We start from the raw sequence: 27231 nt of genomic DNA, 5'->3' as shown, positions 1-27231 counted from the left end.
AAATGCAAAATAATTGAAATTAAATGCAAATAAATAAATAAAATAGCCAGTTTCCGTTAGATCTTTTTTATTTCATGGAAATACAACATAATTAGAACTCCTGTTCAGAACCATTTGTTGTACATTGTACTATTTTCTCCTTTTTTTTTGTATTTCAAAACATGATCACTTGTACAACAATATGAACAAAAATCTCATGTCACAAATAGATCCATGATGACAATAAATTACACCTGTCATGCTTTGAGTTTTTAAAACAGCACTTCCTTAAAGTCAAAACACTTTTTTTCCATCATTGTTCACATATTAACCCTTCCAAGAGCAAGAAAAATCAACTTTTATGCATAAATAGATTACTGGAAAATACCCATTTAATTCAACAGTTATTTAAAAACAGATTAAAATCAATCTGGAAAAAAAGGAAATAACAGAATATGATGAGCATTCATGAGGTTACATTTACAACAGCCACATAAATTACAAAACTGAACAGAACGCTTGCCAATCTGTCTAACACTGCTGAAGCAAAGGGCCTGTGAGGGTAAATACTGAAACATTTCTGGAAGTTTTAGTAACCTTGATATTGAACAGTGGATGTCCAATGTTTTCCCTTTTTGTCCGTTATTGGTCAAGGTAATGCAGTATTACTACTGCAGTCTGTAACAATAAGAGGTGAGCAAAGCGATGCTATCACAGCACAAATCCAGTTATTAGTACTTCAGAACTGCTTCACTAGATTACACATGGTTATTGTGTATAAAATTAACAGTCCAAAAACCGAGATTAAACTGACAGAAAAGATAAGTGAGGTTACTTTTCAATAGTTGAGGCAAATACTGATACCAGTTAAGTACCAATAAAGTTAGAACAAGTACTACACGCAATTCTTGACAGCATCAAACTGCAACATTCACAATGATGGATGTTACAAATGCAAAGATCTGTAAACCAGTGCTGTAATACAATAAAGAGAACAGAATGCTGTAAACAATTCTGGCCATAAAAGAATTAGAAAGGGGGGAAATTATTATGGATATATGTATCCATAGTTGTACTCTTGCTTTTTGGTCTGTATATTACAGTACAAACAATATTAGGATATATGGAATTTGTGAGGTACATGCAAATACTATTATAAATGAAATCTGTATGGGCATGATGTTAAAAAAGACATTAATTGACATTAATCATGTTTTCTCTTAATAATAAAAGTCATTTATATTTACTTTTTTTTTTTTTTAACTAGAACTTAACATTTGTTCAAACTTCCTCTGGTGACTTGGAAATATTTTCGGCAGTCCTAAATCTCTCAAAGTGGTTCACTTCAAGTCTCATTCAAAAGGGATGGTGAGTGTTGATATTCATAAGGGTTAGATAACAGCTGGGGCAGACTGAGAAATCTACTGTGTTTTTTAACCATGTGGCGAGACTGGAGGTTCGTCTCTCGTTTAAATAAAGCAGAGGCAATCTTGAAAGCTCTAAGGCCCTGTACACTACGTTTGAGACCAATGTCACACCAGAGGAAGAATAGGATAGCTGTAAGTCAAATAAAGTTTGTTTAACATGTGGTGGCCAGAGACTGATGTATAGGAGGCTGGAAACAGCGAACATGCTCCACAGTAGAACTGTCTGTCTCCACAGCCTTCATGTACTTGTTGAGGATGGCGAAGATCTCGTTGTTAAGAATCTGATACTTTCTGATGCGGTCTGCCATCTTCTTCAGGGGCTGAAAGTTACACGACAAAATATTTAATACAGAAGCCCATATTTACAAGTTGGAACATTTACACTACCTTTCAAAAGTTTGGGGTCTGTATGATCTTATGATTTTGAAAGATGACTCTTATGCTCACCAAGGCTGCATTTATTTGATTAAAATACAGTAAAAACAGTAATACTGTGAAATATTATTACAATTTTAAAACAGTTTTCTATTTAAATTTTTTTTTAAATTTTATTTATTCCTATAATGGCAAAGCTGACTTTTCAGTGTCACATGATCCTTCAGAAAACATTTTAATATGCTGATTTGCTGCTCAAGACATTGGTGCTGCTTAATAATTTTGTAAAAAGCATTATGCATTTTTCCAGTACTGTTTGATGAATAAAAAGCAGAAACAGACATTTCGTAACATTACAAATGCATTTACTGCCATCAGTTAAATGCATCTTTGCTGAATAAAAATAATGGTTTTCTTAAAAAAAAAACATTAGTGTTTATTGCATTGCTGACTGTTAAGAGCTTCCTGGAATGATTTATGTAATTTTTTTAATAGTTTAAGTCTATGAAATCAGAAACGTACCACATTTTTAATGATCTCATCTTTGCCGTCCTGCCTCTGGACCTTCAGCAAGTGGTAGCAGAAGTCGAAGAGGTCAAAGCGACGTTGTTGTCCTAATAGCACAATAATGGCACATCCAGCCCAGTTCAGACCATCACCGAAGCACTGCCTAAACACAAAACCCCCCAAAACATTTCAGTTATCAAGTGCTCGTTTACTATTAAAAACAGCCATGCTGAATGTATATGCATACTCTGCAGTGAACTCGTGCGTGCCCACAGGGATGCAGTACACAAACTGCATGGCGCTCCAGAGGCGGTGGAACTCCATGCACTCATCCACATGCATGACGCCATTGGTGGGGGGCGGGCCTCGCCACACACTGTCCTGCAGGAAGCTGCGAATGCGAGTCAGGATGACTTCAAACATGGACAGACCACAGCACAGACGCTCCTTCGTCAGCAGGTCTCCTTCTCGTGCTATTGCAATTTGCTAAAAAGATTATTAAAAAACAAAACGTTTGGTTAAAATGGAGACCAAATAGATGCATTAACCTATATTGCCACCTCAAATGTTTGTTTTTTCTTACTCTATTCAGCAAAAAGGCATTTAATTGATCAAATGTGAGAGTAAAGACATTTACAATGTTACAAAACATTTCTATTTATAAAAAGAATGCCCTAGTGTTAAATATGTTCTGCTACTGACAAATGAGATCTCTGAGTGCCTCACCTGTGGGGTCCCAAGTCTCTCAATGAGGGGCACCAGGTGAAGAGGAGCGTACTTTGCCTCCAGCCTCTTCATCCTCACCTCAAGTCGCTCCCCCTCTGTAAAATTCATAATTAAAGGAAGATTTCAGCAGGTATAAAATTATATATAAGATCTCTTAATCAGAAAGCACTGAAGAGGAACATGATCTCGTAGTTTCCTAATGTAATTTTTCACCTTTGATGTAGACCCTTGGGAGGATGTTCTGGAAGGGTGCAGCATGAAGTAAGTCACAAACTTCTTCCTGTGACTGAGTTCAAACAAACAAAACAAAAACATGACGGGGAATGAATGAAAAATGCTTCATCATCACACTGTTAAATGAAATCTGAATCAAGCTTTACACAGCACAAACATCACACACATCAGTGTGAAAATGGGTTAGTCGTAATATGTATGAAAATGTGAAAATGTAACATTCTGGTCCTAAATATGAGGATACTTAAGTAGAATTGATGTTGACTGAGAAGCTCAGTCTGAATACCAGTAACTGATTATACCAAATAAAGTACTGATAAAAGGAACTCATCCAATAATTTGATCATAAATAGCACTTTCTGATTCTACTCGAAAGTTCAAAACAGTTCAAAACAACTTGAAACAATTTCAGAACAATTCCTTTAAATCACCAGCAATGAACAGCATTCCTATTATAAGGCATAGTCTCATATTTATTAGATATTTATATTACTTATATTAAAAACATAAATATTTCTATAAATATATACATATTTACATATAATATGCATATTTCTATGAGAACTTATGTTTTGTGCAATAAAAGGTTATATATATATATACATATATATACATGTGTGTGTGTGTGTGTGTGTGTATGTGTTAAAGATCTGGTGGTTAAAGGGTGGCATATTCTTTATTTTATTAATTTAACACTATTTTTTTAAAGTCGGTCTGTGTATGTATGCAGAATGCAGATTGTCCTTGGTTGTTGCGACATGCCCCATTTTTTCCGTCAGCAATTTATGCCTTGAGAAACATTTAAGATGTTATCTTAAAAAAAGTCTTGTGACTCATGTGTTCTACGTTTCAGTCTGTTGTACTCCATCTAGATGTTTCTGAACACAAAAATAGGCCCAATCCACCAACTGTAGACAACTAAATGTAGTTTTGCACATCCCTTACTATTAATATGCATTGTATTAAATCTCTACATCAATATTTACTAATATAAACCCAGAAAGATAAAAAATATGTAATAAATTATTATTGTGGCAGATGGTGTAAACCCTAAATGCAATGTGAAAGTAGAAAGGTCTTATGGCAATGACCTTCAAATCAATGAGGTACACAAATTTGAGCAAAAATCACTTCATTCACAATAATAAAACAAGCACCGAACAACATCCAAACAAGAAGAGAGACGACCAGAAGAGCATCCTGACAGAAACGATGTTAATGAGAGATCAGCGTGCAATGATCATCCGACACATTCACTATGCTTCAGAGAGAGAGTCCCAAACAGAAACACAAGAGAAACAGGCATCAGAAGAGTTACAGTCAGAAGAAGAGAAGTGTATGGAAGCAGATGTGCACCAGCACGGGACGTCACAGGCAGCCAGAGAGGAGTCGTGACTGCCATGAAAGCAAGGAAGACTTCCTTTGGAGGAAATGATCCTAAACAAGCCTCTTAATATTAACCCAGTGGGAGTGTGCAGGGTCCAAACGTCACGACAGTGCCAGACGTTCACAGCTCCGTATTACATTTCGGGTTTTATTCTCGTCTCGGTGACACTAGCGTCCTTGAATCCATGGCAGAACACGACACAAAAGTGACTAAAAAAAAGTATAAAAACTAGGAAGAGTGTGCGTTCAGTCAGTTTGTGGTTCGGTTACATGAATGAGGCCTAATTCCTTACCACCTGTAGTTGTTGCCAGCGTGTAATGAGAAATAAAGTTGCTTTTTAGGGGCAGATGGCAGCAGTGTCCTCCACCCACACAAGCTTTAACATACACACAGTTATTCATTAACATTCACATCCAGAAACGCACACACACTGGCATACACATCAGCATACAACACACACTTTCTACAAATTCAAATCTGCCTCTTTATGCAGCTGATTAGCAAAGCCAGGCTGAGTCACGTCAAGGACTGGGCCTTGAATTTTGGTGCACCAATCAAATGCTTTCATTACAAAAAATATTTGCATAAAGCATATCATAATTATTCAGAAGAAAACAAGGCATTTTATGAAAGATTAGACCTGCCAACCTTGGCAAAATATTTTGAGAACCGCAATAGTATAAAGCATAGTTTAGCATCATTTTGGCACTTATTTTCCCATATTCACCACCATATCATGAAGAAAACAATCTAATAATATATAGCTTAGAGAGGGATAACACTTTGAGAAAGCAATATTTTTGAGTAGCAGCCAAATGTGGATTTATTGTCAATTTTAGCATAATGCTATAAAAAGTAAAAAAAAAAAAAAGTAAAAAAAAAAAAAAAAAAAAAAAAAATTCACTACTTCAGTTGCCTTATTGAACACAAAGGCGGCATTTGATTTTTCTGTTGCTTGGAGTCACAAATCTTAGAATTGTACTTTGAGGTCAAAATGCACAAAATGTGTACAGGTTGGCAGGTCTGAATGACTAAATCTAAAATAGAAATCAGCTTTGAGATTAAGTTTTGGACCAACTAATTAGGAGTAAAGTGATAAACGATCGACTATGCAATTACACTACGTCATGCAAAAAGGAAGAGTACGCCAGAGAGGGTCTCACCAGAGCTTGCTCGATGAGCAGACAGAAGAGAACAGCGTTGCCCACCTCCCTCAGACTCTGAAACACATCTGTCTTGAGCTCAGCGTACTCAATGATGTCCTTCAGCTGATGGTGGAAGAACTCCAGGATGCCTGACAAATGTTCCACATTACATAACATCAAAAACACTCCAGGCTAGGATCTGACATTCATATGCTACAGTTACAGTCTTCTCAACATTAATAAGCTATAAAATGTGTTTTACAAACTGTTATACAAATTAATTTGTTGTACTAAATTAACAATAATTATCCAATATAATTATATCTACACTGAAGCATTAACAGACACTTATTTTTTGTTTACAATGATATAAAATTAGTGTCATTATTATTATAATTTTTTTTGTATGTTCACACTGATGTTAAAATGACTTTTCTGTTTTGTGACATTACTTTTAATGTAATGCTAAAACACCGCTGGTCACTTTCAGAAGTTATAGTGATTCTTTCTTAACTAAGAATGAATGTGAAACATATTGGTTATATAATTTTAATTTTTAAATATTTTAAAATATAATTGAAATTGATTTTACACACTTTTTTGCAATATTGGTTTCGCATATCAAATAATAGGGTATGCATATCGCATTTTATTCAATATCGCACAGCCCTAATGAATAGGCATACATAAATACATAAATCCCGTAGTAGATCTAGACAGGTGGAGTTAGGGGAAGTGGAGGGACTCTGATGGTACAATTCTGCACCAGAATTTAATATAATAGCTAAAACATTTGGCCTCTGAACTCATTATTAGACTGTGACACAACTGGAGTGTTACTAGTCCTGATCTCACCTGGTGATCCGTACTCATGACGAGGGAGACGGCAGATCTTGGGCATCACCTCTATGAGGGTCTTCACATACTGCAGGATGGTGCCTTGCAACTGGAAAAGACAGATGAACAGGACAAATGAAAAAAGGAAATGTTCAAAAAAACTACAACTACATGTACACTAAACAGAGAGACATGATACCAAGCTCTTGACAATCTTGAGCAGTTCCTCCATCACCACAGCGATGCCCTGGTAACCAAGAAGACGGCAGATTGTTTTGAAGTGCGGAGGACCCACAAAGTTCCTGTAGGAACTGTAGATGTGGGAGTAGGCAATGTTCAAAGGCTGAAAAACAGAGCGAGATGTTTAAAAATAGACATTGATATTCTCTAGTACTCTGTATGAAACACATTTAAGTCTTTGGTTCAGTATCACAAGCTAATCATGCTGCTTACAGACCTTGGAGCCGTACAAGTAGTATGGCTGGACATTGGCAGGTTTGTCCCTCTGAGGCTCCTGGGTAAAGGGAATGGCTGTCCGCACAAACCTGTTTCGTGAGATTGAACACTTTTGTCAACATTGTCATCTATATTGAACTACATTAGTATGGCTTTGTGTCTACAACTTATATTCACCGACCTGTTGGTGGAGCCATTGTAACAGTAGTTTGGTAAGAAGTCAAAGTTGAGTTCCCAGAAGACATGTAGCGTGATGCGGCCATATGGAGCAGACACGTTGTGGTTCGCCTCACGGAACATGGCGTCAAAACTGTCCAGGGTCATGTGCTTCGAGAGCAGGCGATGAGTCAACCTGTTGATTTCCATCAGCCATTCAAGCTCCTGAAACACAGGGAACAAACCAATTTCAGTTTGGTGAATATTCCAAAGTTCTTAGTCAGAGTCTTTGATTTTCTAAATCAAGACACCAGATGTCCAAATGGGAAAGAAAAATGTCTGCACATGTGTAATACCAAAGAATACAGATTATGATGACAACAAATACCAAAACAGTCTAATAGCATGAGTTTCTCACCACTATGGAGGTGAGGTCCTCGCTCTCAAAGCGGCTGATGGCCTGATCCAGGGATTTGTACATGGCTGCTGAGATCCTCTGGGTTATCAATCTGTTCAGGTCAATGGAGCGACCCAGCAGCTAAAAAAAGCACAAATATGTTGTTAGATTTATCATTTACAAAGTATCGAGAGTGATAGTACGTTTGCTTAACATTAAAACAAAGTTGCCCATTCTTATTGGTAATGGGTATAATGTCACACCTGCACATGTCTCTGTTTGAGCAGTGTTTCGTAGCGGTTTGAAGGCGGGTATGGAATGATCACACCGTAGTTCTTACACTCTGCACGGAAGCGTTTGTCTAGGAGGACACTGTGAGGAAGAGAAAAAAACATATGATCTATAACAGAGTCATTTCTTTGATTTGACCTCTGAAATGAAACTTTTAAGATGAGACAGGGATATTGTTACCTTCCAGCCATTGCTTTGTAGTAGGCAAATATCTGGTCAGCTAACTTGTACACAAATTGATCGAAACACAGGTTGACCTATAATGAAAAAGAGATCGCTTCAGTTTTTATTAAAATATTTTTGAATGGAAGACAATAATAAACAAGTCTGTGACACTCTACCTCAGCCTCTATCTCATCATAGAGGAACTGCTTCTTGAATTTGGTGAGGGCATAATAACCACTATCATTATAAAGGTCCAACGGATACAACACATATCTGAGGGAAAAAAAGATTAATCTCAAAAATGCTATAATCTGACAGTGTTCATATACACTACCGCTAGAGTTGGTAGGATTTTTCTCTTACGCCCATTAAGGTTGCAATGATTTGATCAAAAATACAGTGAAAACAGCAATTTTATGTAACATTTATTACAATTTAAAATAACTGTTTTATATTTTAAAATATAATTCATTCCTGTGATGGCAAAGCGGAATCTTCAATGTCACATCATCCTTCAGAAATCATTTGTAATGATGATTTGGTGTTCAAGAAACATTTCTTGTTATTATCAATAACAAATGCAATCGGTTGTGCCGCGTAATATTTTTACGGAGACTGTGATGCATTTTTTTCAGGATTCTTTGATAAATAGAAAGTTCAAAGGGAACAGCATTTATTTGAAACAGAAATCTTTTGTAACAATGTCTTCACTGTTACCTTTGATCATTTTAACACATCCCTAACACAGAATAAATATAACACTGACTCCAAACTTCTGAATCTTAGTGTAGCTTAATAACCGGTAAAAACTGTGTGTATGTGGCACATACTCCATCATGGAGGGCTCTTTGGTCTCCAGAATGTGGTCGGTGAGGATCCAAGGCATGGACATCTCAATAGGGAACTGGATGCGACGGCCCATAGTGAGCTCCAGAAAGAACTCTCGGAACCACAGTTGGGACAGATCACAACACTGCTGCAGGGCCTCTATCAGCCAGTCACGAGAGAATAAGACATTTCTCAGTCTAGACTGACACATAAAGATGATACGGTTGCAATACAGAAAACCAATGCTGTTGTCTCACCACTAAAGTTCAGGAGATGGGTGAAGAAGAAAGACTGCTTGTGGAAGTCCTCTATGGCCTGAACGATGGGGCCATCCAGACTGCTGCGAAGAGTCTTCTTAGAGCCACTTTTATCAGCGATGAGAGACTCCAGCATGGTGCGCACCATGTAGAGCTACAGGACAGGGAGGAACACATATTACTCAGAAACAATCTTTATAAACAGAACTAAATATCTTCTATGTTGCAAACATAATTTAACTGACTTGTGTGCTCGAGGGGCCAACAGCACGACGAGGAACTTTGATGTCAAATCCTCCTTTGGGGTCCTTCTCTCCCCTTAGACAGGGGTCATTAGGAGGTTCTCTTCCTCCTTCCCAATCACAGATGGTTTTACGAATAGCCTGAAGTACACTATATGGAAGCAAGGAGATAAGTAATGCCCAAAAAAGTATGTATTTTTCATGTGGTGTACATCTTACCTGATGAGGACGTTCTTCTTCTTGCGCACAGCCTGTCTGAGTGGCTCTCTCAGGATCATTTGTGCAAAGTCCTGCAGGGCAGAGTAGATTGTGTGCCTGATGGCCTGGTTGAACACGCTCTCCATCCGGCCCATCAGAACCTGAAGACCCTTGATCATAGCAATGACCTCCACCAAGGCAAACTTCTCCTCGCTGGTGTAGTTGTAGCGTGTGGCGCGTTCATACTCCTCAGCTGTGCCCGGACAGTCCTTGTTGCAGAACTTATCAGTCGGGTGGACTAGTTTCCAAGAGTACTAGAGGAAGAGAAGACAGTTCAAATGCAAGATAGATGGAGAACTGGAATGCTTAAAACTGCTTTAATGATCTCAAACGTACCACTTCCATGACATGAGTGCTCCACTTGGACAGAAGCTGCAGTCCTCTGAGTGCCAGGTCGAAAAGCTCCTTGTATTCCTCATCAGATTTCTGACTGTCCAACCCTGATCCAGTCACCACCTCACTGTTACTGTAGCGCGCCAGCTCAGAGATGAAGCGGATGTGGTCGTCTCTGATCTGCACCATCTGCTCACACAGGTTATACTGCGGACTGATGCTGCTCTGAGTGCAGGTCCATCTGAGAGAGAGAGAGGAAAAAAGACACTACTAAAAAGATGTACACTTCAAGAAGTCTAAATACAGTAAAAACAGTTACATTGTGGAATATTATTACAATGTAAAACAACTGTTTTCTATTTTAATAGATTTTAAAATCTAATTATTTTTATCAAATTAAAACTGAATTTGAAAGAGATGATCCTTCAGAAATCATTCTAAAATGCTGATTTGCTGCTCAAGAAACACTTCTATTATTCAACATTTATTATCAATGTTCAAAAAAACTGTGCTGGCTAATATTCTTTTGGAAACTGTGACAATTTTTTAGGATTCTTTGATGAATAGAAAGTTCAAAAGAACAGCATTCATTTGAGACCGAAATCTTTTATGAAAACATTATAAATGCCTTTACTGTGACTTTTGATGCAACTCTTGATATTGAATAAAAGTATTTCAAAAAAAGTTACTGAGCTAAAACGTCTGAATATTTCATCTTTCAAAAAAAGAGAACTAGTATCAGATGAAAAACAATGCGGTTACAAGATGTGCTTTTTATCTTAAGTAGTCAATCACTCACTTGGACTTGTTCTCTTCATAGTGTGCACTTGTTTCTATGTATCGTGACAGCTCGATCTGCATGTCTCCAAACAGGGGCACAACCTGAAGCTGTGAAGGCAACCAAAACAAATGTTACACTCAAAAAAAACCAGTCAATTTTCAAGAGATCCAGAACGTTTGTCTTCACCTTAAAGAACTTATCGATTTTGCTAAGGTTTATTCTTTTCTTTGCATCCAGCTTGTAGATGTTGCTGACATTTCCATCCATCAAATATAGGCCAAAACCCATGACCTGAAACACAGAGCCATGCCTTCATTTGTAAAGATCTTTCAGTCAAGTCTAAAGAGCTTCAGCAGGAATGGATGCGCTCACCTTTAGCAGCATGTGTTTCTCACTGGGGGTCAGGTACATCTTGTTCTCGTAGTAATCCACACTGATGTTAACAATATCAGCCAGCAGCTCCTCATAACCTGGGATAACCTCCAGCTGCTGGTGCAGACACTGGACAAACATCACATAAAACATGACACACTGCACGCAAATGTCTAAATGAAAAGTGAACAGAAAAGCTTTGGGGGAAGACAAGACTATCCATGAAAAAGCACTTGTTCCTCACACAAGCCTAACGTATAGTTACAGAAGCTGTATGGACCACTTTTATGGTTCCTTTTTGGTGTTTTTAGCTCTTATTCCATTAACATAAATATGACCATATTTGAAGTTAAACATACCTGTGTAATTCTGTTGTGATTGGCTAAAAACATAGAGAGGTTTTGGGACTCCTGGATGGACTGTGGGTCAGCCATCTTTCTCAGGAATTGAGCTGCTCTGTAAAGAAGAAACAGAAATATGAAACCTTTTTTTAAAATAATGCATGTATGTGTGTATGTATGTCACAGTGTTTTAATGACTCCTTTAAATTTAAGCATGACCATTATACCTCTTGTAAGCAGAGTGATCATTTTTAACACTGCACTTCATGTTCTTCAGTTCGTCCAGCACAGCAAACATGTTAATGAACTTTCCTAAAGTAAGGAGGTAGGCCTCGGACACAAAGTCTTTCCTGCGCTCAGCATGACATAGTCGCTTTACCTCGCTGCAGAAACGTTCAATGGCCTTGCGCTAGAAGGAGGGATATCAATGTTAAAGCCCAGCAAAAACTATGCTATGCTACTTAATTAATACACTCCTTTATTTGAAAAGTTAAATATGAATATAAATATTAAGAAATTATTTTCTATAAGCAAATAAAAATAAAGAGAAAAAAAATAATAATGAGCAATGAGTGTTTTTCCCTCTTTCTGATCAGAGTTGTTGTTTGATGGATAATCATGACATGTGAGGATTAATAAGTATTTAATAAGAAATTCCGCTCTTACCTGGAAGTACATGAATTTCATGAGCTTGGTGACCTCAGGTTCCAGCACCTCCACAGTCTTCTCGTAGATCTCCACTCGGTTTGGCTGCTCGTTGCACTTCACCTGATATGCACAAGAGGGCGTCATTAAACTGGCAGGATTCAGATTCTGAATAATGAGCCTTTTCTCTGCAGTGAATGCAGGGCAATCATGTTGTTGACTGGGTCCTCCTTTCAATCATATCTTTTAGATAAACAATCGAAAAAGGGTTCAGATTCTCTTCGGACAGACAGCATATCTTAAAAAACAAGACTTAGCACATAGTCTTTTGAATGTTGGCAGCAACATTCACAAACTTCAAAAAATCTATGCATATGTAACTTAATAGCCCATTCTTATCTAGTTTCTCTTCCGCACTATGACATGCCTTGTATTAAAATTGTATGTGGGCCAGTAGGCCAAATTGTGCATGCATTTGAGAATACACCTCACATCGGAGCACTGTTACTGCATTGGATGTCACGTGTGTGTCTGTGTGTCTACCTGAGGAATGGCTCTGGAGCAGCTCCTCCAGGTGTATAGCATGACGGCATACTCATGCCCCTCCTCCAGCATTTCATTCTGAGAAGAAAAAAAAAGAGTTTGAAAAAGAGGAAAATTAACAACAACTTTACAGGAACCAGCCATATAATCTCCTGCAAATTCTGTGTAAATGTGAGCTAAATAATTTTACTGACCTCATGCTTAGAAAAAACAATCCAAACAACACTTTTTTGCTGGAAGTGACCATTATTGCTACATAGTATAACTAGACAGAGGGAGAGATGCTAAACCTAGAATCACCAGAGCCCTTGCAGTCTAGACAGTTCCGCTGATTAGAGTGGCAGCAATTCAGTTTTGTCATGCATTTTATTGTAGACTGGGTATAAGAGTCCCTAATTATGCTCTACTTTCCATTAATAAAACATGTAACCTGGATTTCTGCCAATCACAATTCAGTAGCATTCAGCAAGTATTACAACGAAGGCTTTGCAAACTAAATATCTGTAAAACTAGTCAGTGGTTTACCTAAACTAGTCAACAACAGTCTTGAGGAAGCCCTGAATGGTTTTGCTTGTTGCAGCTTTACCTGATCATACAAGTTTATATTCTTCAGAAACATTACATAAAAGAAAAACAGTTAAAAAATATATTGTAAATATTCAAAGTAATATTTAATATAATGTTTATAATATATATATATATATATATATATATATATATATATATATATATATATATATATATATATATATATATATATATATATATATATATATATAATTTATTTATTTTTTGCATTTTATGTCAATAGGATTATGAATATTTTTTGGAGGAAAAATTGTGAATTTCAAATTTAGCTTATAGAAAGAAGAATGAAATTGTAATATGGTAATAAGTAATAAAGATGTGAAATAAAAACAGAAATACACTTGGTAATTTAACTTATTTAAATAGTTTATTTTTATAATTATTTTCTCTGAATTTTTCCCCAGACACTTTGTGGTCTTTGGTCATCACTGAAAGCACTGGACTTGTCAAACTTACTAATTAATCATCTACAAAACATCTGAATAGAGTCTGTATGTTAAGTTGATTTAAATGTATAAAAGTGAGACGAGACGAAGAAAGTATGAGGATTTGATTTCAATAGGCCTACACTGTTCACCCTGCAAACACTGCATTTAATCCTAAATCCAAGTTTAGTGAGACCACATCATTCATCCAGCCACTTCTGTATAGCATACAAAGTCCACATCTATGCTCTCATTAGAGATTAAGCAGAAGGTAGCTGAAGCAATCAGGACCTCCAGTCCTTGAGGAGTAATGTGCACTCCTGTTTGACAGTCCACACACATACACGATCCACTGAGCTGTGAGAAGAAGAGGTGGAATAGATCCATTTCTATGCATACCATTTCTATGCAGCACAAACCCCCACAGAAACAAAACTGTACAAAACAAGCATAAACAAGGGTCTCTTTGTGAAAAGGTGTTTGTCCTGAGCTCTCTGCCAAAACAGAATTGAAACTGATGGGGTTTTGACATGGCACAAAATATCTTGCCCAGCTTTCACATGCCTGGCCCTTAAATAGTCATCACATCTGCAAATCTGTTGATATGGTTCGAGATGTTCAATTCAGAAATTCACACCGTCTAACACTCGATGGCTGCTCTGTCAATTCTTCGTCATCAGTTAGGAACCTAGGTGTGCTATTTGATAGCAATCTTTCCTTTGAAAGGCACATTTCTAGCATTTGTAAAACTGCATTTTTCCATCTCAAAAATATATCTAAATTGTGACCTATGCTCTCAATGTCAAATGCAGAAATGTTAATTCATGTGTTCATGACCTCAAGGTTAGATTATTGTAATGCTTTATTGGATGGTTCTACACACTTAATAAACTCCAACTGGTTCAAAATGCAGCAGACAGAGTTCTTACTAGAACCAGGAAGTATGACCATATTAGCCCGGTTCTTTCAACACTCCCTATTAAACACTGTATAGATTTTAAAATCTTGCTTATTACTTATAAAGCCCTGAGTGGTTTAGCACCTCAGTATTTGAATGAGCTCTTATTGCATTATAGTCCTCCACGTCTGCTGCATTCTCAAAACTCTGGCAGTTTGATAATACCTAGAATTTCAAAATCAACTGCGGGCGGAGGATCCTTTTCCTATTTAGTGCCAAAACTCTGGAATAACCTACCTAACATTGTTCGGGAGGCAGACACACTCTGTCAGTTTAAATCTAGATTAAAGACCCATCTCTTTAATCTGGCTTACACATAACACACTAACACATTTCTAATATTCATATCTGTTTTTAAGGCTGCATTAATTAGGACAACCAGAACTGGGAACAATTACAATAACACACAATGTACTTGCTACATCATTAAAAGAATGGCATCTATGCTAATAGTAGTCTGTTTCTCTCTTATTCTGAGGTAACCGCAGCCACCGGATCCAGTCTGTATCCAGATCAGATGGTCACTGCAGTCACCTGGATCCAGTACGTATCCAGCACAGATGGTGGATCAGCACCTAGAGACAACCTTGACAGCCCTGAATATAAGCGGAGACTAGGACAACTAGATGCGCACCAGAGACAGATCCCCAGTAAAGACCTTGTCTCCTAGACAGCCACCGGGACAAGACCACAGGAACCAGAGGAGTCCTCTGCACAATGTGAGTTTGCTGCAGCCTGGAACTCAACTACTGGTTTTGTCTGGCCAGTGGAGAACTGACACAATCTCTATTGTTAAAAGCACTATATAATTAAAGGGAAAATTTATATATATATATATATATATATATATATATATATATATATATATATATATATATATATATATATATATTATATATATATAATATATATTATATATTTATTTATTTACTCAATTTTAATCGATAAATGCCATTTTTTTTTAAAAATTGAGTTTCCACCAAAATCAGTATTGTATCTGGTCGGTATTGAAAAGTCCATTTTTAATTGTATGCAAAATGCTATATTCGCAGAGTTATTAGGTAATGTTTTCTCCCTTTTTTTCCAAACCGCCACAAACTCCTTTCTTTGCAGAATGCGATATATCCGTTCAACCAATCACAGCGCACCATTCCACTTGTCATGCGCATCTCATCAGTAAAGCCGGTTCTGTGATAAATCTCCATTGCGTGCTTTCAGATTGAGCAGCATTTAATACACAGAGCCGTACATCACTGACAAGTAATGCAATATCGCGTTCATAATCGCATTTGATTATGAATGCGATATTGCATAGCTTGTCAGTGTAAGTGTTTTTATTAATACCATTAATGTTTTTGTTAATACAGCGTATAGCACTACTCAACTAAATGAATGTAACATGGCAAAGATGAATGCACTTTTGGTAACTAGTTGAATTTAATGGAAATGTCAATTTGGAATTTTTGTGGTTTAATGTGATGTTGTTGTTCATGTATGTTCATTATGAAATTTTCTTTTATTGTTGTAATTAATTTATAGCATTAACAAGATGACCCGTTGAATTCATTTTGGGAGCGATGACTGATTTAATCTATTTTTAGTCCAGTGCCTGTATATAAGATTAGTACTGACCAAGTTCAGAGCCTGTCATACGTGGATCAACTTACTATGTTGTGTATTTTCAACAGTTTCAGTATGAAAAATACTTTTATACTGATTCAATAAAAAAGAAGAAAATTATAATAAATCTTTGAAAATCAAAATCTGGATTTGAATTTTTAATGTTATTATAACCTAAAGATGGTATGTGAAAGTTTGAAACAGAAAATAGTGGTTTTCATCTGGCCACTTTCTTGGTTAAAAAAACAAAACAAAACACAATTTTACTCAAATTGATCAAAATAGATTTTTTGTTTTTTTTTTTTGGAAAAATAGTCGTATATATATACATATAATTATTATAATAATAATTAATATTTTTTTTGGTGATGTTTTGTAGTTGTTGAGTTTTTTTTTGTAAGTTGATTTTTTATTTGATAAGTAATAATAATAATAATAATTCATTACATTTATATAGCGCTTTTCTAGGCACTCAAAGCGCTTTACATTGTCAGGGGGTATCTCCTCATCCACCACCAGTGTGCAGCATCCACCTGGATGATGCGACGGCAGCCATATTGCGCCAGAAGGCCCACCACACACCAGCTTATTGGTGGAGAGGAGACAGAGTGATGAAGCCAATCAGCAGATATGGGGATTGTTAGGAGGCCATGATGGTCAGAGGCCAATGGGTGAATTTGGCCAGGATGCCGAGGTCACAGCTCTACTCTTTTTCGAAAGACATCCTGGGATCTTTAATGACCACGGAGAGTCAGGACCTCAGTTTAACGTCTCATCCGAAGGAGACCACAAAGAGTCAGGACCTCAGTTTAACGTCTACACTGGGGTGGTAGGACCCACACAGACCACAGGTTGAGCCCCCCTGCTGGCCTCAATAGCACCTCTTCCAGCAGCGACCTAGTTTTCCCAGGAGGTCTCCCATCCAGGTACTGACCAGGCTCAGCCCTGCTTAGCTTCAGTGGGAAACCGGTCTTGGGCTCCAGGGTGATATGGCTGCCAGTGGATTCATTAAATCCATAACTATTCCCATTCTTCTCAATTTCCCAGTCAAATACATTTCTAAAAGTCACAAAACCTTAGAAAAAAAATTATAATAATAACTACTGGTTCTCATTCTTTGCCTCTGTATCATTCATATACTGTGGTATTTATTTGTTTTTTGCTAATCAAGGCTGCATATATTTGATAAAAAATACAGTAAAAACAGTAATAATGTAAAATATTGTTATAATTTAAAAGAACTGTTTTTTATTTGAATGTATTTTATAATGTAATTTATTCCTGTGATACAAAGCTGAATTTTCAGCATCATTGCTCCAATCTTCAGTATCACTTGATCCTTCAGAATTCATTCTAATATGCTGATTTGGCGCTCGAAAAAAATTTCTTATTATTACCAATGTTCACGACAGTTTTGCTGCATAATACTTTTGTGAATTCCTTTTTTTAGGATTCTGTAATAAAAGGAATGTTCAGATAAACAGCGTTAATTTAAAATAGCAGTAATTTGTAATATTATATATGCGACTTTTGATCAATTTAATGCATTCTCGCTGGATAAATGTATTCATTTATTCACACACAAAAAAATCTTATTAACCACAAACTGTTACTTCAAGGTGCTTCACAGAACACCATGACATTGCCAGTTTACATGTTGGAAAAACATGGTTTTATTACAGTTCCTAAAAATATGGTAATTTTTATTTTTATTTTTTAAGTAAAAGCTTTGGGAAGGGAACTGCACTGCTCTGGGCTGATTTAAATTTTGCTGTAACAAAGAAAAGCCTACATCAGATAAACTGAATGACTGTTTCTGCTTCTCAGTGCCCTTCTGATAAAAGATTTCAGAAAGAGCAGCTTTGTTATAATGCAACATCCTTTCGTTATTGCTTCTCTGGTCACATGACCAGCAATTCTAATGTGCTGTTTCACAAAGTCCTCCTTCTACTCACCATGCTGGAGTGCACAGTGGCCTGTTCAATGTAGCGGGCAATACCAGTGACAAACGCATTTCTGTCCTCGAAGTTGGTGTCAAAGTTTGCCTAGTAACAGACAGAAGGTCAGTCCAGTTGTATCCAAATTTACTGTGAACTCTACATCTAACAACAAATATAAAAAAATGCATTTGTGTAAATGTACCTGGTACATGATGGAGGACGGTGGGGGTTCGATGCATGGCTGCTGGTCTGGGAGGGGAAGCTCCTCCAGCAGGTCCACATTGGACAGCGCATCCTCCAGGGTCACGTGGGTTGTCATGGCGACACAGGTTCACTCACAAAACAGCCCAATCTGAAACAAACATAGACAATGAGCTTCAACACAATAACAATATTCTGTGTAATCACCATATTTAAAATTTTACATTTTAGATACCAATAAAATTGTATAATTTTCTACAGCAATTTAAACATCACATGTCTTAAAGGAGACCTATTATGCCCCCTTTTACAATATGTAATATAAGCCTCAGGTTAAGTTTCAGCTCAAAATACCCCACAGATCATTTATTATATAATTTTGAAAATGACTATTTTGAATGGAAGCAGAAACACGCTGGTTTCATTCATCAATCTTTAAATGCAAATGAGCTGCTGCTCCCAGTCCCCTTTACCAGAATAGGGATGTGCCTTTACAGCTCTTATCTCAGATACCTTGCTAAAAAAACATCAGTTTGGTTTTGATTATCATGTCAATTCTGCTGAAATCAAGCGTTTTAAACCATATTAGTTTAAACTTCTAAAATATAGGATTTTCTGAGCGCACGCATCTGTGAGTACTAAACTAAGATGTCTTTCTTTTTTTTTTTATTTTGATTTGTCTGTCAAGTTTTTTTTGTGTGTGTAGGTAGATGGCTGGGAAAGAAATTGTATTGTTTATATTAGATCTATATATTATATTAGACCCAATTACAGCACTTAAACTCAGATTTTCATGATATGTCACCTTAAATACATAACCTAAGGCTGATGATACATGGTGCAGCTTTTTGAGCAATTTGTTACCCATTCTCAGTGGGAAAATGCCCAAACAACATAGCTCAAAAAGTTACCCTGGGTATCATCAAAAGTGGATACTATTGCTGTTTTTGTTTACGGTTGCATCGCTCTCTTCTTTTAGTACCTAATACCATGAACGACACATTTCTGAAATGCTGTGTCAAGATACAAATAATTTTTACAACTTTTACAAATGCATCTCAAGGCCGTGCATTGTCAGGAATAGGGATGTGCCTGAATCCGAATCCGGTATTTGGAAAGGTAATGACGTGTACTACGGCACCCCAAAAGAGAATAAATATGTGATATACAAGAAAAATATATTTCAATGCTTTCTTTCACAATTATGTCATTGGGTAATTATCCTGTATATAAATTGCAGGCATCAGGGAGCCATTATTAATATGCAGGACATTGAAATCACTTATAAATGCGTGTTTGCTTTTTACTTTCACTTTCAAGATTCGCGTTCACACATAGCCTACTCTACTACGGAGCGGCACTATTTACCACACATTTCACAAGATTAGATGTTTGTCAGTGGTGCTCAGGATGTGCAAATCATTCGCCATCATCCTATCAGTCATCTCTCCTTACCTGTCTCTGTTTATGTGGTAAGTGAAATTTTATATACTGTTATGTAAGAGGCAACCGCTAGCAAGCGGCTAACCATGTCCCTTTAGTGGCTCCGTAGAACGCATTATTCATTTTCCGTGCCTTTCCATACACGGATTCGCTATTCAGGCACAGCCCTAGTCAGGAAATGTGGTTTGGCAAGGCATATTGCCCATTTTATACCCATGGCTGACTTGACTTTTGCCTCATCAAAACAATGCTTTGAATTAGATGTTACTTCAATTGCTCCTGTGCAGAATGCATAGGACAATCTTGACCAAAACTGTCAAAGAATATTTATTTGTTTCTGGAGGATGAAAAAATGTTGAGAGAGAAAGGAGATTCGAACTTAGGTTGCTCACATGACCAACATATCTGTTATGCCACAGCACCAATAAATTAAAAAATAGGTCTTAGGATGTTGTTTATGCATAATAAATTAGTGTTTTGTTTGTTCTTGATAAGTAGATTGATTGGTTTGTTATGGATCTGTAAATGGGTGGGGTTGATTTTCCATCTTTACCTTCATCAAAGCTTGACAGAGCAGCAGGGAACCATGGTGTTAGTTTGACCATTAAACATGGCACATGCAGGAAGAGAGAAGGCCTGTGGTCACCATTAAATATGGAGCCTGTTTGGAACAAGGACTCTCTTATGACTAACAGTAATAAACAGGAACTAAGTGTAACTTATGAAGTGTGAACAGCATACAGCAGGGGTCAGCAACCTTTTCGGCATGACGTGCCATTTTTAATTTTTTTTGGTTAACCACTGTGCCAACACCCAACCCCCCAACACCCCACCCCATACAGTACGTACACATTTTTAAATGATACGATAGAAAAACAATAGGCCTATCTGGGCCTATTTTCAGATTTTTTCATAAATTGTTTTTTAAACTTTAAATACACACACACACACACACACACAGAAACAACAGTAACATTCAGCTACATTATATTTCTCTGCAAGGGGAGGTAAAATCGCTGTTTTTTTAAGTAACTAAACTCATCTTCATTGTTTGTAGAGAGAGACACAGACACAGACAATTTACACGTCTCTCTCTCGCGCTAAAAATAGCCATATTTGAGAAACAAAAACCAAACATTTAATTTAACATTTCTATCGTAAAACGTGTTGTTGAAAGTTGACTAATATTAAATAATTTGTAGACAGACAATTTACACGTGTCTGTGCTTCTGTGAACAGTAAACCCCGCCTTCTTTGATTTGATTGGTCATCTTAGTCATTTTGACATTGACGACCGCTGTTAGACCACTGTTAGACCACTGTTAGACCACTGAGGCTTTGATCTGAAGCGCCTAGTTTGTGCAGCGGTCACGCGAACATCAGTAGACTAGCGCAAGTTAATTCTCACACTTTAATAGTATGTATAGCTCATAAAAGGCTGTGTGACTATGAGAAGTTATTATCTCAAAATATACGTGAGTATAAAGTTTTCCCGATTGCTCTTGTGCCAGCGATTATCCCTCTGTGTGCCACTGTTGGCACGCGTGCCGTAGGTTGCTGACCCCTGGCATACAGTAAGAAAGAAAAACGAAAACGCATCACAGCAACAACACTGATTAAAGGCTACTCACTGTGCAATCAAAATGACCAAAAATAATAATTTACAATATGTCTGCAGGCTCTACAGTCACCATCAATTGAAATTGGGAAAATAATGACTTTTCCAACAGATTTTGAGGGAAATCAAATATAAAAGGCTTACTTATTGTTGTCTGTCCACATTAAGCTGGGATAAAAGTATTTTAACATCACAATTACAAACATCAACTTTAAACTGCACTTTCAAAAGGTTTGGTGGGTTGAATCCTATGTTAGTTTCAGGTGGTTGGAGGTCACAGCAGAATCACATGACAGAATAACTTAGGTGTCAGACCTCTAACAGTAGGTCAGGCTGGAAACAATGCTTGATCACACTGCTGAAGGCCACTGAAGGGGCAATATCAGATCTTCACAAGCACAATCTTGTCCAGGGATGTATGCAAAGTAGGGGTGGGAATCACCAGAGGCCTCACAACATGATATTATCACGATATTTGTGTCAAGATACAATATTATTGCGATATTCTGTGATATATTGTAATTTGTTACCTTTTTCCAACTTCATATTATGTCCCCGATATCCAAGTAAGAAAACATCATCTGGCAGAACCAAACACTCGAACTGTTTTAACTAAAAAGAAAACACGTGCTTTCAGATGAAACAGTACTAACACAGATCCGTTGTTATCTCAGCTTTCGCAAACGATTCTTTGATTTTATCGTTACGATTGCAGCGCAAATGGGAGTAAATGTCAATCTCAGACAAACTGACCAACACTTTCATGAAAGCCTGTCATAAATGTTATATGCAGATGAAAAGTAAATTACTGTTAAATTTAAAATAGATAAAACATAGTCTTACATCTGATTTAAACATGGACGGGGCTTCCCTGATAAGTTTCCGCAATGCTGCCATCTTTATGTTACTAACTTACTGCATGCAGAAGGTGACCCAGCTGACCTCACAAAAACAAACAAACAAACAAAAAAACTCAACGCCACCATCTACAGGGCTGAAAAGAAATTAATTTTATTATTCTATCCAATAGTATAATAAAAGATTCGATAGTGTCCGATCTTGGTGTCCGTGTATCGATACAGTATTGCTGCGGAAAATATCACGATACTTTAGTTTACTGTATTGTTTTTTTCCCCCACCCCTAATGCCAAGTCAAATCAATCGAAGTCATGTTACTGAGTTAGTATGTGGTGAAAGCTACAAGAAACCTTATACTGTTATTTTAACGGTACATTGTTATTATGTTAGTTGTTATTTGTTTTTGTATTGGTCACTAACAAATGCATGCTGATACGCTCAACAGCACTTTAACAATACAGATTCATCTATGCTCCTTTAAAATGGGTGGAGTTTCCTTTCAGCATTTATGTACTGTATCTCACAATGTTGTGCAACTATGTAATACAAGTTTTTATTTAGACAACAGCAGGAACTCTAAAACATGTGAAGCTCCTATTCTTCTGCAAAGCTTGTTCAAGTTCTGTCCTGAAAGAAAACTTAAGCTCCGCTCCAAAAACAAGTGGAGCTGTTATTGTAACAAATCGGTCCTGCTTTGAAATTAGGTCTCCATTTGGACCCCAAACGATCCCATTCTCTTTAGCGCCTGAGTTTAAATCCTACAAAATCACAATATATGCCATTTGAAATACATTGTAATGACCAATTATGTCTGTTTTATTTATCTTAAGTACTAACAAATTAGCCTTTTAGCTTATACACTACACATTTGCACTTGCCCTACACATATTCACAACACTATAATAAATGACAAAAATAAACATTTTGCTTAAATATTTAGCATCCAAAAGTGGAATTAATTCAAATATCTTCCCCTTTTTACAACAGAACCATAAACTACAGTACAAAAGTTTTGACAGACTGTTTTTTTTAAAAGACTAGGCAGCATTCTAGTCATTGTGAACCTCAAGTGACTCATTTGGAAGGCTCTACACAGGCAGCAGCATATAAATACTTTGTGTGAGACACTTGCCTCACAATTGAACACATAGGCTAATCACATAGGCTATAGCCTAAGTGGAGTAAAGTCATTTTTTAAATATTCAGAATGACTTTTTATGATTATCAAATAATAATAATAATAAAAAAAATTCAATACAAACTTCAAATAGGTGATGATTGTACCTAATTGTGTCATATTTAACAACCAGAGCTGGTCTGCATAAGAACAAAAATAAAAAAAGCAGATGCACTTTGAGCCTTGGGGGTTCCTGCATATTTTAATCTGCTGAAAAGGATCACGTGAGGTGGCGTGAGACATGTTCAGACTGATAACAACCTGAGAGCTGAATCATTGTCATTCAAAAAGGGACTCTTGGAAAAAATCTTCCATGACACCACCACGTTCCAAGTGGAAGACGTGATCTGACAGGGAGAGAGAGGCAGAGACTGTGCCTGTGGGAAAGGATGCTGAGATACTAGAATAAACTTTCCCACATGGGCTGATTCCCATTGTACGGTGGGGTGCACTGTCTACATTCCTATTCATTATGCGAGCATGACAAAATCGCACCACCACTAACATAAATGCACAAGCCACATGACTTTCACCGAGATACTACAAACAAGTGATTAAGGGTACCAATTAAGAATTGGATTTAAAATCCATGTTTTTCCATCGTCTATCCCAGTGGTTACCTTAACCTTTTTGACTCCAAGGCACCCCACAACAATATTCGAAGGCCTCGTGATTTTTCTAGTTGTTTATGATTTACTGTACAGAATATAGATATAAAGAGATAGTTCACCTAAAAATGAAAATTCTGTCATTAAGTACTCCACCCTTATGTTGTTCCAAACCCATAAGATTTGTAAGTGTTCATCTTCGGAACACAAATCAGAGAGATTTCTGACCCTGCATAGACAGCAACACAACTGACACGTTCAAGGCCCAGAAAGGTAGGAAGGACATCGTTAAAATAGTCCATTGGACATCAGTGGTTCAACCATAATTTTATGAAACTACAAGAATACATTTCGTGAAGAAAGTTCTTGGATTATCAAAAATATCTTAATTTGTTTAGGGCTTTGGAATGGCGTGAGGGTAATTAATGACAGAATTTTCATTTTTGGGTAAATGATCCCTTTAAAGATAAGAACTTTGAAACACATTTTTTACTCACAATTTATACCCAATACATGAAATATTTAAGAAATTGGCAAAACTATATATAAAAAAAATTAGATTAATAAAATGCATAAAAACACCTGCAGAGATTTTAATTTCAATTCATTTAAATGTGTGAGTATACACACACACACACACACACACACAGCTTTTGTCATTATTTTAAATAATTTTAAGTCATTTAAGCACTGTAGCTGACTATTACTGGTCTAGCCACATAAATAAGGTCTAGACATCACAAAGGTCATGTAAGTGCTTCCATTGCTGAAAGAGCGTCACATTTGGGTCACACCACTCGGTTGGACATCATACTCCCGCCCTCTCTGCAAGCCTTGAGCTACAATTACTAGACAGGCAGGTGGGATGTGTAATTGATGGCTGACCCAAAGATTCTCCCTTATGTACAGACGGCATACACTGAAACAACCCCACCACGTACTCTGGACTGTTCATGATTGCATCATTCAATTGTAATTTCCTGAGATGAGAAAAAAATAAGCAAATGTGGTTGATGATGTAGTTAGGCATGCATCATTTCCAACAGCAGGTGAAACAGTCTCATCATGAGTGCTGTACACCATGCATTTTAACACTGATTACATCTGCAGGTAAAAATAATGCAAATGGTTTTTCAATTGTATTCAGGAAACTAGTGGTTCCTTGTTTCATTTAAAAGGAACCTGTGCCATGCTTTAATGAATGACAACAGATTCTGCAGGAAGTTACAGTTAAAGTCAACATGAAATGAAAATGTACCCTATTTTCTAAATACATGTTATTATTGATCTTATTTTGAATAAGTTTCATTTATTTTTTTGACTTCGTGAATTTTAATGGAACTGTCAAGACTCCAGGTCTTTCTTACAATCGGCTGGAAGCTCACATTCAGATTTGTGTCCATGCGATCAACAACTGATGGACAGAACCTTAATTGTTTTACTTTTTTAATAATCTGTTTCACTTGAATGTATGGCACAACCTGGAAGAAAAAAAATCTGTCGCTACTTCAGTTTTATCACAACTTTAAGGTTTGGACAACAATTAACTTCTTACTTTACAGTTACACAGTTCTGTCAAGAGTACTTGACCACTAAACTGGATATTGTACAGCTGACCATGGCTACATACTGCTATATTCATGTCTCTCGTATCACTCTGCAGCCTAAAAATTATTTTTGCAAAATGGTTAACAGCTTCAGCCCTTGGGAAATATGGCCCTGAGGCTCTTCAGTATTAATGTTATATGAATGAAACTTTGATAGATGGCTAGATTATAAATCTATAAAGAAAGACAATGAAACATCACTCAGAAAAAAAAAAAAACAGATTTATATATAATTTATCATAATATTGTTGAAGTGCTGGTCTTGTTGTTGGCCAATAGCAGTCTACGTTGTAAAGGTTGAATCTAATTTAACAAAATATTTTGAATTACATTAGTTTTTATGATTTTATGTTCGTTAATTTTATATATATCATAACCAGGAGTGTAATAATAAGCAGCAAAAGCTTGGTCATTACCTCACAATATCGCCAGGCTGCTAATTATCATTTATAAATTACATTACTGCTTGGTCGTTCACTAAACCTAATTCTAAAACATAAAAACTCAAAATAAAAGTCCTCAATCATAACATAAGAAAAACCCCTCCACGCATTAAAAGGAAAAAGCTGGATTCAGTCATTTAATGTGTCATACAGCGCATTTCTTAATCATCAAAGGCGTCAAAATAACGGTTCGATTGGCAATAACCTAGCAACAGCCCCCAGTCACCGGACACCAGCGGTCGGAAAGAATGGAAAAACATCCCAAAATGTGTTTAAGATGGAATGAAACGACACTGACAGCTAAGTAATATAACTGTGCACTAATGTAAACAAATATAGATAAAGCATGTTATATCATATAATGAGATGTGTGAGATACGTGCACGCGCACCCCCCTCACCCCACCCATAAAGCGGAGATGCTATCAGCACCTTCATCATAATGAACCATATTCACCAAATTAGTGTAAAACGCCCCCAAACGCGCACATAAAGGCGGCTAGCTTGAAAAAAACATAAAAGCCAAGCCGTTTTCGTTGTGAGCATCATGTTGGGGAATAACGTTACACGCGCAGGTTGGTGCCATCATCTCTCGCGCACCGTCGAGCGAGCGCTCTCATCTCTGTAATTCATGAAAATAATCACATTTACCTACCTGCTAATTGCATGTCCGCTCTTAAACTAACGGGCGGTCAGTGCAAAGCGGGGAGAAACTGTGAGAAATAGCGTTCGCTCGGTGTAGTAGAATTGATGCTCTGGGTTCTGTCTCTATCCGCTAATCCACCCCACACAAAGAGCAGAAAATGGCTGCAAGTGCATGCTCTTAAAGAGACAGGCACCCATTTAAAACAGCATCTCTGGTGTGAGTCATCAGTTTGCATCTCTATTTTTAAATTTCTTCGAGTCGTGCATTAATTTTTGTATGATTATGAACAAAGAGGGAAAGAGAAATGCAAATTATAGGATGTTTTCTATGAGTGTGCATGGTCATAAATTTGCATCGACTGCTGTAGCTACTTCTGACCCACTTAGCACTCTATGTCTGTGGTCGATTTATATTATGC

The 27231-nt window shown here is 36.9% G+C and overlaps 1 protein-coding gene across 4 annotated transcripts; it reads right to left on the bottom strand.

Annotated features, from left to right (window-relative positions):
* Positions 1–50: 50 nt before the first annotated feature.
* On the bottom strand, positions 51–26981 carry LOC109102275 (cytoplasmic FMR1-interacting protein 2). Of its 4 annotated transcripts, none has more exons than XM_042738373.1 (29): positions 26823–26981; positions 18416–18565; positions 18229–18318; positions 12683–12760; positions 12161–12262; positions 11722–11903; positions 11513–11609; positions 11154–11282; positions 10968–11072; positions 10800–10888; positions 10004–10241; positions 9629–9921; positions 9413–9560; positions 9168–9321; positions 8913–9069; positions 8259–8355; positions 8098–8174; positions 7890–7998; positions 7648–7767; positions 7255–7454; positions 7075–7162; positions 6817–6960; positions 6636–6726; positions 5796–5929; positions 3228–3300; positions 3015–3109; positions 2536–2774; positions 2304–2451; positions 51–1726 (listed from the first exon to the last, which is right to left on the bottom strand). In XM_042738373.1, the coding sequence occupies exons 2-29, from the start codon at positions 18530–18532 to the stop codon at positions 1559–1561; spliced, it is 3762 nt and encodes a 1253-aa protein (XP_042594307.1). In that variant the 5' UTR covers positions 18533–18565; positions 26823–26981; the 3' UTR covers positions 51–1558. The 4 variants fall into 4 exon arrangements, with proteins under 4 accessions (XP_042594307.1, XP_042594309.1, XP_042594311.1 ...); XM_042738375.1 differs by having other exon boundaries at positions 5799–5929; XM_042738377.1 differs by lacking the exons at positions 51–1726; positions 2304–2451; positions 2536–2774; positions 3015–3109; positions 3228–3300 and adding an exon at positions 3858–4930 and having other exon boundaries at positions 5799–5929.
* Positions 26982–27231: the final 250 nt, after the last annotated feature.

The sequence above is a fragment of the Cyprinus carpio genome, chromosome B14, assembly GCF_018340385.1.
Source record: "Cyprinus carpio isolate SPL01 chromosome B14, ASM1834038v1, whole genome shotgun sequence".
In the NCBI taxonomy this organism is placed as follows: Eukaryota; Metazoa; Chordata; class Actinopteri; order Cypriniformes; family Cyprinidae; genus Cyprinus; species Cyprinus carpio.
The sequence above is the reverse complement of the archived record's forward strand: the minus strand, read 5'-3'. Positions and strand labels throughout refer to the sequence as shown.

What these genes read in the sequence shown, in the direction of transcription:
- LOC109102275 (XM_042738373.1), bottom strand. Translation starts at nt 18,532, where the DNA reads ATGACAACCCACGTGACCCTGGAGGATGCGCTGTCCAATGTGGACCTG. An exon ending in CCACTGTGCACTCCAGCATG is followed by an intron (nt 12,761 to 18,228) that starts GTGAGTAGAAGG and finishes TTTTCTTCTCAG; the next exon opens with AATGAAATGCTGGAGGAGGG. An exon ending in TATGAAGAGAACAAGTCCAA is followed by an intron (nt 10,242 to 10,799) that starts GTGAGTGATTGA and finishes TCTCTCTCTCAG; the next exon opens with ATGGACCTGCACTCAGAGCA.